Below are 12579 nucleotides of genomic sequence, written 5' to 3' on the forward strand. Positions count from 1 at the left end.
TCGGGGGCAGCTCCTGGGTGCTGGTGGCCCTGAGTGCCACCCCCCAAGTGCGGCCCTCCTGCATGTCTGCGCCCAAACGCAGAGCTAAACAAGCACCACTGGTCCCTGCGCTCTGACGCGCCTCCAGGGCGCCCCGTGGACTGACGCCCTGACGACTGGGGGCTTCTGGATCCGAGGAGGCACCAAAGGGGAGCGTCCCCGAGAAACGGTCTCCCTGACGCCTTGGAAGGCCCGGGGCCGAGGGTCGGAGACCCACCCCGGGGACCCGCAGCCTCATCTTGCCAGTGTGCGCCACCTGGGGCACAGGAGAGTGGGGCCTGACGGGACGGGGCGGGGCGGGACGTGCTGGATGACTGAACAGACGGGGGGGGGAGTCTGGCGCTCGGATGGAATCTCTGTCAGCACTACGAAAACAACAGCAAGTCCACTTAAATACATATAAAGTTTATTAAAAATAGGCTGAGAGTGAAATACAGTAGAAATGGAGACTACAGCAGTTTGGATGACTCTGCAGAGCAGGGCAGCCACGAAAAGCGACTCCACACCCACTCCTGTCCCGCCCGCCGTCCAGGATGGCCAGCCCCGCCTGCTCAGGAGTCAAGGACCACACACACACACAGCCCTGTGCACAGGTGCTTCCATGTACGCGCATGTACGTGCGTGCGTGTGTGCGTCCTTCCTACATATTAACAGAACAGTAGTTCGCTGCGTCGTGTTGAAAGAAAGGGCGGCTCTCGCCCTGCAAGGCTGCCGTCTGGCCCGCACCGGGAGGCAGCGTGCAAGCCCTTCGCGAGCAGAGGCGCGCCCACTCTCGTGCTGGGCTGAGGGGCAGGGTGAAAGCACACTTCCAAGTAAGAGCCCTGATACACACCAAAATATGTACACTCGCATTTTAATGACTTATCGTACAACTCTTATTACAGTGATTTCTAAGGCGAGAGAGACCCCACCCCCACCCCGCTGCAGTTTGGAAGTGTGCGCGTCTCCCTGACACCCGCGCCTCTCAGTGAGTGGGGCGGCGCCGAGCGGGCTTCCAGGCCCCGCATCAGGGCTGGGTCAGACAGGACACCTGCCCACGATCAGAGTGATTCACTGATTTAACGTCACACGAGAAAACAGAGTGAGGTCCATCTCCCCAACATCAGCCATATATTCATAGCTGAGAAAATGACAGTGGTAACTATAATTCAACCAACAGAAATTAAATAAGTCTATCAGAGTGTAAAAACCAGCTTGAACTGCCGCAGGAGTCACCCCACAGACGGGAGCTGCAGAGGCTGCTCGTGCAGCCCCGCCCGCCCCGCCTCCGACCGCACCGGGGTGAGAGGCCCCAACCCGCGCTCCGCCTGGGGCTGTGCCCAACTCCTGTCCACACTGCAGCCAGCACGGCCCCTTCCACAGCTCCCTGTGCACGTCGGAAACAGCCAGCTTGCTGACGTTAACTGCCACCTTCAAAACCACCCATAATTTACTGTAATAATCTAGTGTTTACAGAAACAAAATTTCCTAAGCTTAAAGCCTCAACATTTTGTGTTCAAAAAACCTCTCCAATCAAACAGGCAGACCTAATTCAGGAGGGCGTGCCCTGAGAAGGCACAAGAGGGACCAGGTCCCTGCTGCCAAGGACAGGGGGAGGGACAGGGAGGTGCTGAGGCTGGGCCACGCCTTCCCCGTCCCCTCTCCTGGAAGGTCCCCGACACCCTTGTCCCACAATCCCCAGTTGCCACTCAGCAGCGCAAACGACAGTCTGGGCAGTTCGAGCTGTCCTCTGAGAGCTCAACTCGAGTGTGTGAGAAGAGACCACTGTGTGCTCCGTGGGGAAGACAGGAGAGAAGAGACGTCCCCTTTGTCGCGGCCCCCCTGAAAAAGACACTGACGGAGAAAGTCTTCCTGTGAGTCAGACAGTTGAGAAATTGGACAGTGTTTAGGCTGCACACGTGACAACCTCCCGTAAAGCCAAGTGGCCTCAGAACTGGAACGCCCCTGACCCCCACCGTCCTGGAGACAGACCCTAAGTGGCTGGAGAGAAGGCCCTGCTCCGTGCTCAGGCTCACCGGGCCGTGCTAAGAGGACTTGGGGCGGACAGAAGGTGCCCTTTCTCATTTCGTGTTCAGTTCGTTCTCCAGTTCTGTTAGTTTACGAGAGGCTTTCACTTTATTAGACACGTCTTGACCTTGGGAAAAGAGACGCTGGCGCTCCTTGAATGTCAAGTTCTCAGGGGCTCCCGAACTGGCAGGAACGTCGGCCTCTTGGCTGCAGGAGAGGGAAAGGCAGACAGCACTGGTCAGAACGGCCACGGCAGTCCCCAAGCAGGTGGTTTACGTCAGGGGGCAGTTTGGTGATGTTTCAGGGAGCGCACACCTCGTTCTCTGAGTCGCCCTCCCCTGAGTGAGAAGTCAGAGGTGGACACCAGCACCTCCTGGCTCGGCCCAGGGCTTTGCAGGCTGTGCAGGCCAGAGAGGTCCGATGAGGGCCCAGGGGAGGACGCCGGGAAGGGCAGGAAGCCGGTGCCACCAAGGCACTGCCCTCAAACCCACCACCTCCCGGGGGAGGGCTCCTGCCGTGCTGTCTTGTGAGCCTGCATCCACCCCTGCCAGGGTCCACTGCATGAGCAGTGAGGCACGAGCAGCGAGCTTGTGCACCCCCAAACCGTGGCCCCAGGCACACGGGGTGAGGAGCGGGACCACACCGGCAGAGGTGTGGTCCAGGGCAGACACACTACCTTTTAGCTGCTTTCTCTCTCAGGTCCAGATAAGCCTCAGGGGCACTGGTCGCCGTCCCAGAAGACCCCGCAAAACAGTCTGGTCCTTTTGCACAAGAAAGAAAGTCAAAGTTAAAGCACCTGCATTATGTGCAAAGCCTCACTCACGAGAAGGGTGCAGCGCCCGTGGAAAGCGACACTTCTGACCACTAACTGAGGAAGACAAGGCTCTTCTCTCAGGAGCCCGAGTCCTCCAAGCACTGCCCTGCCAGGTGCTGAGCCAGCAGCCTCCGCCCCTTCCTGTGGGGGAGGGGACCGCCGACCATTTCTGATGGAACAAAACTCACGGACACTGTAAACCCACAGGAAAGCCCCACGAAGACTGACCTCAGTGGGGAGGCGGCAGCGTGTCAGACACTCCTGACACTGAGGCTTCCTGCAAAATCGCCAGTTGAGTGCGGTCCCCGGGTTAAGAAGTTATCATGTGGCTGAGATTCTTTTTGAGGGCAGCTTCTGAATTTTTCCAAAATAAATGGCTGCAATCGTTAAACAAAACCTTGCACACGAACGTGCTGCCCAGCACCCTGCGATGGCACTAGTGCTACAGCTACAGGACCAGGGACGGCAGACACACAGCTGAAGCAGCCTGGGGGGCGAGGGGCCCTCCGACTGGAGCCACCCACCGTCTGCCCCAGACTGTGGGGGGTCCAAAGACAGGATGCAGACTCAGACAAAAGGCTTTAATGCATCCAGATGACCGACTCTTGCCTGTGATGGTGAGTATTAAAATCGTACAGCATTAAAACCATGCTAATGTATCCCTATTAACTTTAACTGAACAGGACAAAGGAACTTCCACACTGAGAAAACCTTTTGCTTATAGTAACCCAGGCTGGAGCGATGGGCGCTCAACCTGCTCAGCACATTGAGGGGCAGTGGGCTGGACTCAACAGGGCTCGGAACTCTGGCTCCATGTCAACCTGGGAAGCATCCCACTGGCCAAGCTGCTCCAACCCCACCCTGTGCGCCCACACGCGTTGGAGACGGCCCGGGCCCCGTGGGAGCAATTCCCCTGTGCGCTGCACCCTTCCTCATGACTCAGTGCAGGTCCCCCGGCACCACGTACATAGTGTCCCCCACAGCAAAGGCTCAAAAGATTAAACAGAAACCGCCTCTAACTGAGGGTGATCCAGATCAGGCCTTGAGATATGTTACTTGCATAAAAGCTTTTCAGTTCCAATTCCAAGTTGTTTCATTCTGAAAAACGTTCTCTTTTGAGCTTTGCTTTCAGAATACTTGTTTCTTCCACTGGTCAAAGTCATGTTTTGAACATTTGCAGGTCGTCAGAGTGTCACGTGCTCTCTAACAGCCACACAGTAATGACCTGCCTGTGGCAGAGGCCATCACGGAGCCTCGGTCAAGGGCGCTTTTGGCCTGGGGTCGGCGGGGGGGCAGTGACACCCTGCCCGCCTGCGCAGTGTCCAGTGGAAGGAACCGTCTGGGCTGCAGAGCCGCGTCTTCCCAGCGCACACAGGACAGGACAGAGCTGAGCGTGGGTGCAACAGTGTGAGGGAGGTGACAGAGGGACACCAGCTGTGCATTTCAGGAGACAGGCTTCAGGGAGCAGGGAGGCAGGGTGCACGGGCTTCGGGTGTGAGACAGGACGGGGTTCGTGGTGGGACCGAAGGCCAGGGTGAGTCGAGTGCCTGCTCCAGGACTCCGCCACCACGCCTCGTGTTTGTCTGCTGCGACGTTTATAAAGCATCTCACACTCAGCCTGCACTTTGCTGCAACAATCCCTGCTATTCCACCACAGTCTAAAGATACGGAACCGCAGGTCTGTCTCAGGCGGCAAAGCCGCCTGTGGCACGAGGCCTGGCCACGTGGCTGTGAGGACTAAACTCCTGCCTGGTGGGGGATTCGGAAGAGTCCTGTGCTCACTGAGTGACACCACTCAACGGGAGCCTGCACTGCCCGCACTCCGGTCTGGTGGAAAGCACTTGGCTCGTCTGAAATCCCAACCCTCATAACTTAGTGCTATTTTCAGTGTGCCTTCCAGGACTGTCTCAGAAACATCACGAACTCGGGGCCTGCAGCAGCACAGGCAGGACCGCCGGGCTGGGTCGGAGCCCGAGGCCAGCACTGCCCTGCACTGCTCAGAGGAGGGAAGGCGAGGGCAGGAAGGACGTAGGGCCGGCAAGTGCACAGACACCCAGTGCCGGGTTTGTGGCAGGGGCAGCTTGGCACCCAGCTATTCCCCCTACCCAGCATGGCAAGCACTGTAGCCGCGAGGGGTCCCGGCCACACCACCACCATGTGGCACGTGAGCCTGGACAGAAAGTCCCACTTCAGTTATGTGCAGAGCCTAACATGTGCCGCGACAGTTAGTGAGCGGAACCGAGGTCCAGACGCCAGAATGTGGGGAAGGGCACGTGGCCAGCGGGACGCAGGAGTTATGTGCAGAGGCAGAGGGTGAAGGCCGAGACCAACAGTACTGAGGGGAGGAGGAAGGGAGAAGGACCAACTGCAGCCAGCTCAGCTGGTGGGAGAGGGCGTCTCAGAGTATCAATCACGAGGAGAGCGTCAGCAAGACACTGCAATCCAGGGAGAGGGAGGCCGCCCCATAGCGCCCAGGGACCGAGCCCGACCCAGACTCCGCAGTGAGCGCGGCCAAGGGGACTGCGCCCCGCGGGCAGTGCAGGCAGAGGCCAGGATCCGGTCAGAAAGACAGAGGGCCGGTGGGCGGTGCTGCTGGTTACCTCTACCTCTGGAGGGGCCGAGATGGCACAGGCTGGCGGTTTTTGGAGGGGGCAGGGGCTGGCCTGCTTTGTGGGCAGTACTGTTGGCACTGGCCGAGGGTGGCTGGAATGAGTTGGACAGAAAGATGCCATCGGAGGCCGGGCGCGGCTGGCAGGGGGGTCGCTGCAGCTTAAGGGCGGCAGGAGGACGGAGCCCGTGAGACGTCCTGGGGCCGGCACAGTCATCCTGACCTGTTGGGCCGCAGTCCTCCTCCTCCTCCTCGTTGTACGCAACGTACTTGGCGGTGTACAGGGAGTCGGGGGAGAGGGCCTGGGCCTGCAGGGAGGAGGCAGTGCGCTGCGGTGGTGGGGGCGGCACGTGGGCCGTGGGCGACAGGGCCGCAGGCTCGTAGCCCCGGGGCAGTGGCGGGCGGCCCAGACCCGGCTCCAGCTCTGGCTCCTCGGGCCCCAGCAGCCGGCGCTCAGCCTCCTCGTGCAGTCTGCGCCGCTCGGCCTCCAGGCGGCTGTAATACCCTTCCTCCTGTCGCCTCTGCGGGCGGAGACAAAGGGCGAAGGTCAGAGGAGGTCAGCAAGGGGCGCCAGCCCACTCACGGGGCTCACAGGACAGCAGAGGGGAGCCCCGCCCGCAGCCCCGTCACCACACTGACAAGGAACGTGGAGTCTGACAGCCACAGCAACCTGGGAGCGGCCTGCTCCAGACCCACGAGCCCGCCCGCGCATCTGCAACCGTGCAGCACAGAGCCGCTCACGGGCAGGGAACCCTGCACTTCCAGGTCCCCTCAGGCTCCTGCACGCAGTCTGCACGGCGCGGTCGCGCCCCATGTTCCCACCAGGCTCTCAGGCCCCCCCCCCCGCCCTCCCATGCCCTCCCAGTCTCTGTCTGTCTCCTGCTTCCGTTACAACGTGAACTTACCTGGGACTGCTGAGTTTAAAGACAAAAAGAGCCCCACAGAGACTCCAACTGGCTTCCTGCAGCCGGCATGTCCAGGGCAGACCCGCTTCCCCGCCGCCCCCGCCCCCCGGCTGCCCAAGGGGGGCGCCCTCCCCACAAGGAGGGTATGATTGAGTCGCCTGGCCTGTCCCCAGCCACTCTGAGAGAGAGCGACAGGACGCCGTCAACTGTGAGAGCATCACTCGCTTCCCCAGAGCAACACACTAGTGCGCTCCCCACGGCCCTCGACTCACACGGCAGGTCTTCAACGCCCTGTCGGACAGAAAGCTGGAGCGACAGCAACGAGACAGTCCACGAGATGTATTGTGACACGTGTCATACATTTTTTTCTGACATACATCCGCAAAAACGCCAGTTGACAGTGTTAAAGTTACTTTAACATTAGAAAAGGATAACAGCACAATTTTGTTCAAGGTTGACAGAACTTTCAGAACACAGAAAGAAAGTGAGTGCGGGGAAGAGAGACCCAACAGGAAGTCCTCGGCCGTGACGAGAACGGTGCGTTTTAACTCCGCTCAACCGAGGCACACTGACTTCAGGGACCTCGCTGGCATCAGGGTTCAAGTTGTTGGTCCCATGTCAAACTGTGCGCCTGTGCTTTCTCCCTGCTGCCTCTACACACACACGTGCACACACACACTCACACACTCAGAGTGAGTGAATACACACTGGTCATCACTTCCCCTTCTGAGGAGATATCCCTAAGAGCAGATGCCTGCCCCAGTTCTGGCCTGGACCCAACTTTTCACTCTATCTTCTTCCTCTATGTTGAGACATCCTGAAGGGAAAGCTTTTTTTTTTCTTATTTTCTACACAAAATATAGGTGTCCTCTGGGGGGGGGGTGGACTCAAAATGCACAGCGTGCCCTGCAGCTGCCCTGGCCACGGCCCTGGCCCTGGGTCTTAGCCGAGAGCAGGGGCGGCCCTTCCAGGGAGCCGGCACGCCTCCCTGTGCCAAGAACAGACCCAGCGATGGGCCCGAGAGGCCTCACTCCGCCCAGCAGTTCTCCACCACAAAGCCAACCCACCGGTTTGGAACAGTCTGTGTGGGACAGCAGGTCACCCGGCTTCTTCTTGCATCAGCCACTCGACCACAGAAGCAGGCACTACAAACCAAGCGCCTCTGCTGGGCCTGTGCATGCGCAGTGCGTCCGAGGAGCACTGGCCCTGGCGCACCTGCAGGGCTCCAGAGGTGGGGGGAGGGTGGGCGTGTGCTCTGGGACAGCTGAGCAGGCGAGGAGCCAGGGGAGTGGGCTGATGACAGTGGGACCCCAAACACCACACCAACTGGAACATCAGGGGCCTAGATTCCAGAGAGACTATCGGGTGGCTTCCCCACACAGGGCGATGCCAGGCTGAGCCGCCCGAAAGCTCAGACTCCCCGAGGACAGCTCCAGGCTGTCGGACACAAAGGGTGGCTGGAGGAGGGGCTGTGCAGTGCAGACACCGGTGGGGCCCTCGGGGGCTGCGTCCTCTCTGCAGGCGGGGAGGGCGTTCTGTGCATACTGTCCCCGGGCCCTTACGGGAGGCGTTTTTAACAAACCGGGTGTGGCACTTGGGCTCCCACCATCCCAGAAGGGAAGCAATAGCACATGCAGGGCCCAGGGTGCCCGGGGCCACCCGGCGGGGCCTGGCTGAGCACAGGGCGGGGAAGGGCAGCATCACACGGCTCCTGCCCCAGCACAGGCCAAAAGGGCTGTCCCGTTAACATCCCACTGAAGGGGTTACTTGAACAAAAAACCCGCACGTGGGTACAAAGTAAGACTCAGAACTCCACCAGGTTACACACTAAGTTAGTTTCCCATTTCTTGTTTTTTATGAGCCACATGCTCTCTTCGGCATCAACTGGAATAGAGTCATTTCAGGAAACAACCTATTTAAGACACTCAGCATTAACACACTGTCTTCCTACGCCCCTGGTGCTTCCTACAGCTCCAGCCCAAGGTGAGCAGAAACAGAACCGCTGGCCGCTCCCCAGCAGCTGCCAGCCCACGTCACGGCCAGGAAGGACAGAGCTGGGTCAGCAGCCCCAAGGCGGAGGCTCATGCCGGCCGGGCCCAAGAGTTCAGAAGTCAGAGAGAGACACGCAGAAGACAGGGGTCTGGAGACGGCTGAGGACAGAGGTAGGTGGGCCAGCAGGCTCCAGTGTCTGGTCCAGGAAGAGAAGCTGGGCGCAGGCCCGCTCTGCCCCACACGCCTTGGGGCGCATGCCAGTGCCAGCCCCGCTGCGCCCTACAGGACCCGAACCTTTGCCTCGGCGTCTCGCCTGCCTCGCTCCTCCTCCTGCCGCAGCCGCTGCTCCTCCTGCCGGGCACGCTCCTCGGCCTCTCGCTGCCGCATCTCCTCCAGCTGCTGCTGCCGCCGGCGCTCCTCGTCCTGCAACTGACAACAGGGTGCCCTTAGCCTCCGCCCAGCGGCCCGCCAGCTCAGAGCAGCAGCACACGGACACGAGCAGACACACGCACACAGAGCTCACACGGAACACAGGCTCCAGCATGGCCCAGACGGTGTGACCCAGAGCTCTGCAGTGGCCGAGGACGTCGCCCCAAAGCGCTGCCCCCAGCCCCAGAATCACCCGTCCATGGACCGTGCAAAAGAGAATGCATTTCACTCGCACACTCTCGCATCAAACGAGCACGATTACTTTGGGACAACACGTTTGAGTTAACCAGTTCACGTGAACTAGCTATGTGAACAGGCAACCCCAACCACCTCTCCCCGTGCATTCTGGTGGCCGCTGTGTGTGTGGACACGGCTGCACCTCTGGGCGGGCAGCATGGCAGGCTGTGACCTGGTCTACAGGGACATGCGGTCCTGGGGGCTGAGTTCCTTTTGTCTGCTCCTATCCTGGGCCTCTGCCACCAGCAGTTTGATCTGGACCCATCTGTTCAGGGAGACCCCCAAACGCTGAATCGCAGAACCGGAACTGTGGGAGAACCTTCTTCGAAGTCTCTTCTGCTGCCTGTCTGCCAGTAACCCCGGTGCTGCTGGGACATGCTCTCGAGGGAGCCCACCTCCCAGGACAGCACATCCTAGTCTCAGGCCACCGGCTGCCACCAGGCTGTCATTCTGAAATGCATCAGCTGCTTGTCATTACCTTCCCCCCCCCACCATTCCAACACTCCAGGGTCTCTTCAGAATCTAAGCCAAATATTCTCTATGCGTTTCAGCTCCTTTGTCCTTGTCCTCCTGGTCCATGTTCCCATGCACTCACTCCAGGCAGAAACTGCCTTTTTTAAGAGAACCCTGAATTAAAAGCACATCTGGCCAGGGGAGGCCGAAGCAACACTCTTCTTTTGCACCTCGATGTAAGACAGCTGCGCCTGCTTGTGAAGGCCACTCTGAACACCTGGCCTCATCCTCCACCCCCATCTGCCCGAGGCCCAGGCCAGAGCAGCGCCCACCGCTCAGGACACCCTGCACGAGGAGGGACTCGACCCACCGCATGTGGGCCCGCAGCACCAGGCCCCTGCTTGGTCTCCAACCTCGTCTGGGTCCTCACGTCGAGCCCCACAGGGTGCGTGCCGGTGACTGCTCCTTAGAACCGTGGGTCATTTTAATGAAAACAAAACCCTAATACCGTGGCTCCCACTCATTTCCATGGTGTGGAACGCTGTGTCTGCTAATAAATGAGCCAGGCCATGGGGCTTCCTCCAGTCAGCACGCAACAGTGAAGCGCTTTAGAGAATGAAAATCGGCTCTCTGGAAGACAACGCAGCCCTGCCCACCAGTGTGGTCTAGGTGTGAGCCCGGGAGGGCATCCGGGTGTCTGCAGCGGGCCCGGACGACTGAAGGGGCCACGAGGAAGAGGGGGTGAGAGCTGCAGGGGGGCGCAGAGCCAACAGGGGCGTCTGGAGTCCTCAGCGCACACGAGGAGACCCGGCACCCAGACGGCCTTCACAAACGGCAGTGGGGATGCGCACGTCCCGCAGGACGGGCCGACCAGGAGCCCAGGACCCACTGACGCGGCAGAGGCTCTCCTGCTCCCAGTCAGAGCAGGACCTGACTCTAGGACGTGACACTCTCTGGACCCAACTGGAAACAGGGGGCGAGCGGGACAGACAGCACACACGGAGACTGCCAGCTGGCTCTATGATGCCAAGGCACCCAAACAGCTTCAATGCTCATGACAACAGGTGGAGAGCGCCATGCTCTGAGTCTGCAAACAGGCGTTTTCCTTAAGAGCCTTCCTCTGTCTCAGCCTGGCTGGTGGTGAGAAGGGACCCCCCTGGGCTTGGTTCGTCGTCACAACTTTAAGGCCAAGGACCACCCGTAGGATGAAGGCCATGTCTTCCCACAGTCTGGTAAGATATTTAACCAGACTGTTTAAATATCTTATTTGAATCTGTGTGTTTATTCCAAAACTCAGACTGGTTTTTCCTCAACAATACGCTTCTTTACCAAAACACAAAAACAAACAAACAAAAAAACCCCCAAAACCAAACCCGAGAGGAAAACAGCAGTCTAATCCTTGAATTTCCTTTAAGTAACAGCTCAGAGAGGAAAAGTCACATGCCCTCTAAGCAGTCTTGCTGAAGTTCTACTGGGGGAAACAGATACAATTCTTACAAAATGAATCAAGAGAACAAGCAAGACCAAAATTACTCTAAACCAAGAGCTAAGCTGATATTTCAAAAGCCAGTATGTAAGTCTGACCCAAGGTTCTGGTACACTAGCAATCCGCGTTTCTGAAAAAAGTATTTTCAAGTTAAACAAGAGGGTGTGGAGACTTCGGATCTGTGTGTTTATAACTTGGGAACAAAAAGCACTCTAACTTGTGCCTTTAGCGGGCCCCTCTCTCGCCGCTGCCTGTGCCGAGAAGACCACTGAGCCACTGGGCACACCGTCTGAAGGACCCTTTCCCTGCAGGCCTTCCTGCTGGGCCCACCACGGACAGCGCTCGCCCCCTTAAGGTCAAGGCCCCGCCTGAGGAAACCTGATGTGGCAGCCACTGCCGCCCTGCCTGAGACCTGGAGCAGCCGCACCGCGAGCAGGACGGGTCTGCTCGATGGGAAACAGCGCGCACGGGAGCGTGGGCCTGGAGACAGCGGGGGGACCTCCCTGGGCAGACAGCACGCCCCTCGTCCAAGCTGTAAAGAAGTGACTCTTCTGTCAGGAGCTGTCGGAGATCCTCCAGCAGCAGCGACGAATCCAAGGGGCCCCGTGCAGGGTGGGGGGCCGAGGGCCCGTGCCCACTGTGTCCCTCTGCAGTGCGTTCAGGGGCGCTGGTTGATGTTCCACAGAGTAACTGTGGGTCCCCACTCCTGCACACGTTGGCTTTCGTGGGAACACCTTTCTCCTCCTAATTCCTTGGGTGCTGCCGGCCCTTCCTGAAAGGGAGCATGCGCGCCCTGGGGCTCTGACGTCCTGGGCAGGGCCAGTGCCCACTTCCGAGTCCTTCCAGAGAACAGGCGCGAGAACAGCCTGCTGCTTCCACTCTCAGGGACGACTCTCGGGCACGTGCCTGGCAGCCCCTCTGTGAGGCTTCTCTGAGCCCGAGCCCCCTGGGCCAGGAGGCCCAGCTTCCCCAGTCCCGCTCCAGGGGCAGACAGGAAGACAGCCTCGGAGGGGACGGCCCTGGGGTCTTCATGGAGGAAATGGGAAGAGCCCTGACAGCTCCCTGGGGCTAGAGGAGCTGCTGGGACCAGCCAGAGGCAGAGGGTCAGGTCCTGCAGGTTCCAGGGGGGGCGGCTCCTCGCAGTGGAGTCCCCACAAGCAGGAGCCTCTGTGCAGGAGGAGCACCGGGCACAGACTCAGAAGCTCCAGTGGGTCTTGACACCTTCAGGCCGGGCTGGGCTGGGCTCGGAAGCCCCAGTAGCCCCTTTGTTCCACCCCCGTCACTGTTACAAAGAACGAAGAGAGCAGCCTGTGCAATTCGTTGGTGACCTAAAGCCACAAGCTCCATCATGAGGGAGAAGGGCCAGGTCCCCATCAGGCGTGAGCCAGTGACAGCCCCCTGCCCCAGGTGGGGCCTGGGGGGTGTGGATGGAACACAACACCTTGGAGGGCCTGGGAAGACTCCGAACGTTTCTCCAAGGGACTGAGAAGCCACCACAGGCCCCGAGGGCCCTGCCACCTGATGTGTTTGTCAGTCTCCCTGTGGCCGCCCCACTGAGAACAGCCTGTAAGGGGACAGAGGCTGAGGCGAGGGGTTCCGGAAGGGCTCT

At 59.6% G+C, this 12579-nt stretch overlaps 1 protein-coding gene across 18 annotated transcripts in view; it reads right to left on the reverse strand.

Moving 5' to 3' along the window:
- Positions 1–428: 428 nt before the first annotated feature.
- The window catches only part of AFDN (afadin, adherens junction formation factor), a 107045-nt gene continuing 94894 nt past the window's right edge, over positions 429–12579 (reverse strand). For 8 of the 18 annotated variants that reach the window (XM_037126109.2, XM_037126102.2, XM_037126103.2 and 5 more), the window contains 4 exons: positions 8660–8794; positions 5461–5989; positions 2723–2807; positions 429–2253 (listed from right to left, as the gene is read on the reverse strand). In XM_037126109.2, the coding sequence (XP_036982004.2) occupies positions 2100–2253; positions 2723–2807; positions 5461–5989; positions 8660–8794 (903 nt within the window). In that variant the 3' untranslated portion in view covers positions 429–2099. The remainder of the gene's footprint in view (positions 2254–2722; positions 2808–5460; positions 5990–8659; positions 8795–12579) is intronic. The other 10 variants (XM_053668797.1, XM_037126113.2, XM_037126112.2 and 7 more) reach the window with 4 other exon arrangements.

This window comes from Artibeus jamaicensis, unplaced genomic scaffold, assembly GCF_021234435.1.
Source record: "Artibeus jamaicensis isolate MK-2021 breed Jamaican fruit bat unplaced genomic scaffold, CSHL_Jam_final contig_497, whole genome shotgun sequence".
Lineage (NCBI taxonomy): Eukaryota > Metazoa > Chordata > Mammalia > Chiroptera > Phyllostomidae > Artibeus > Artibeus jamaicensis.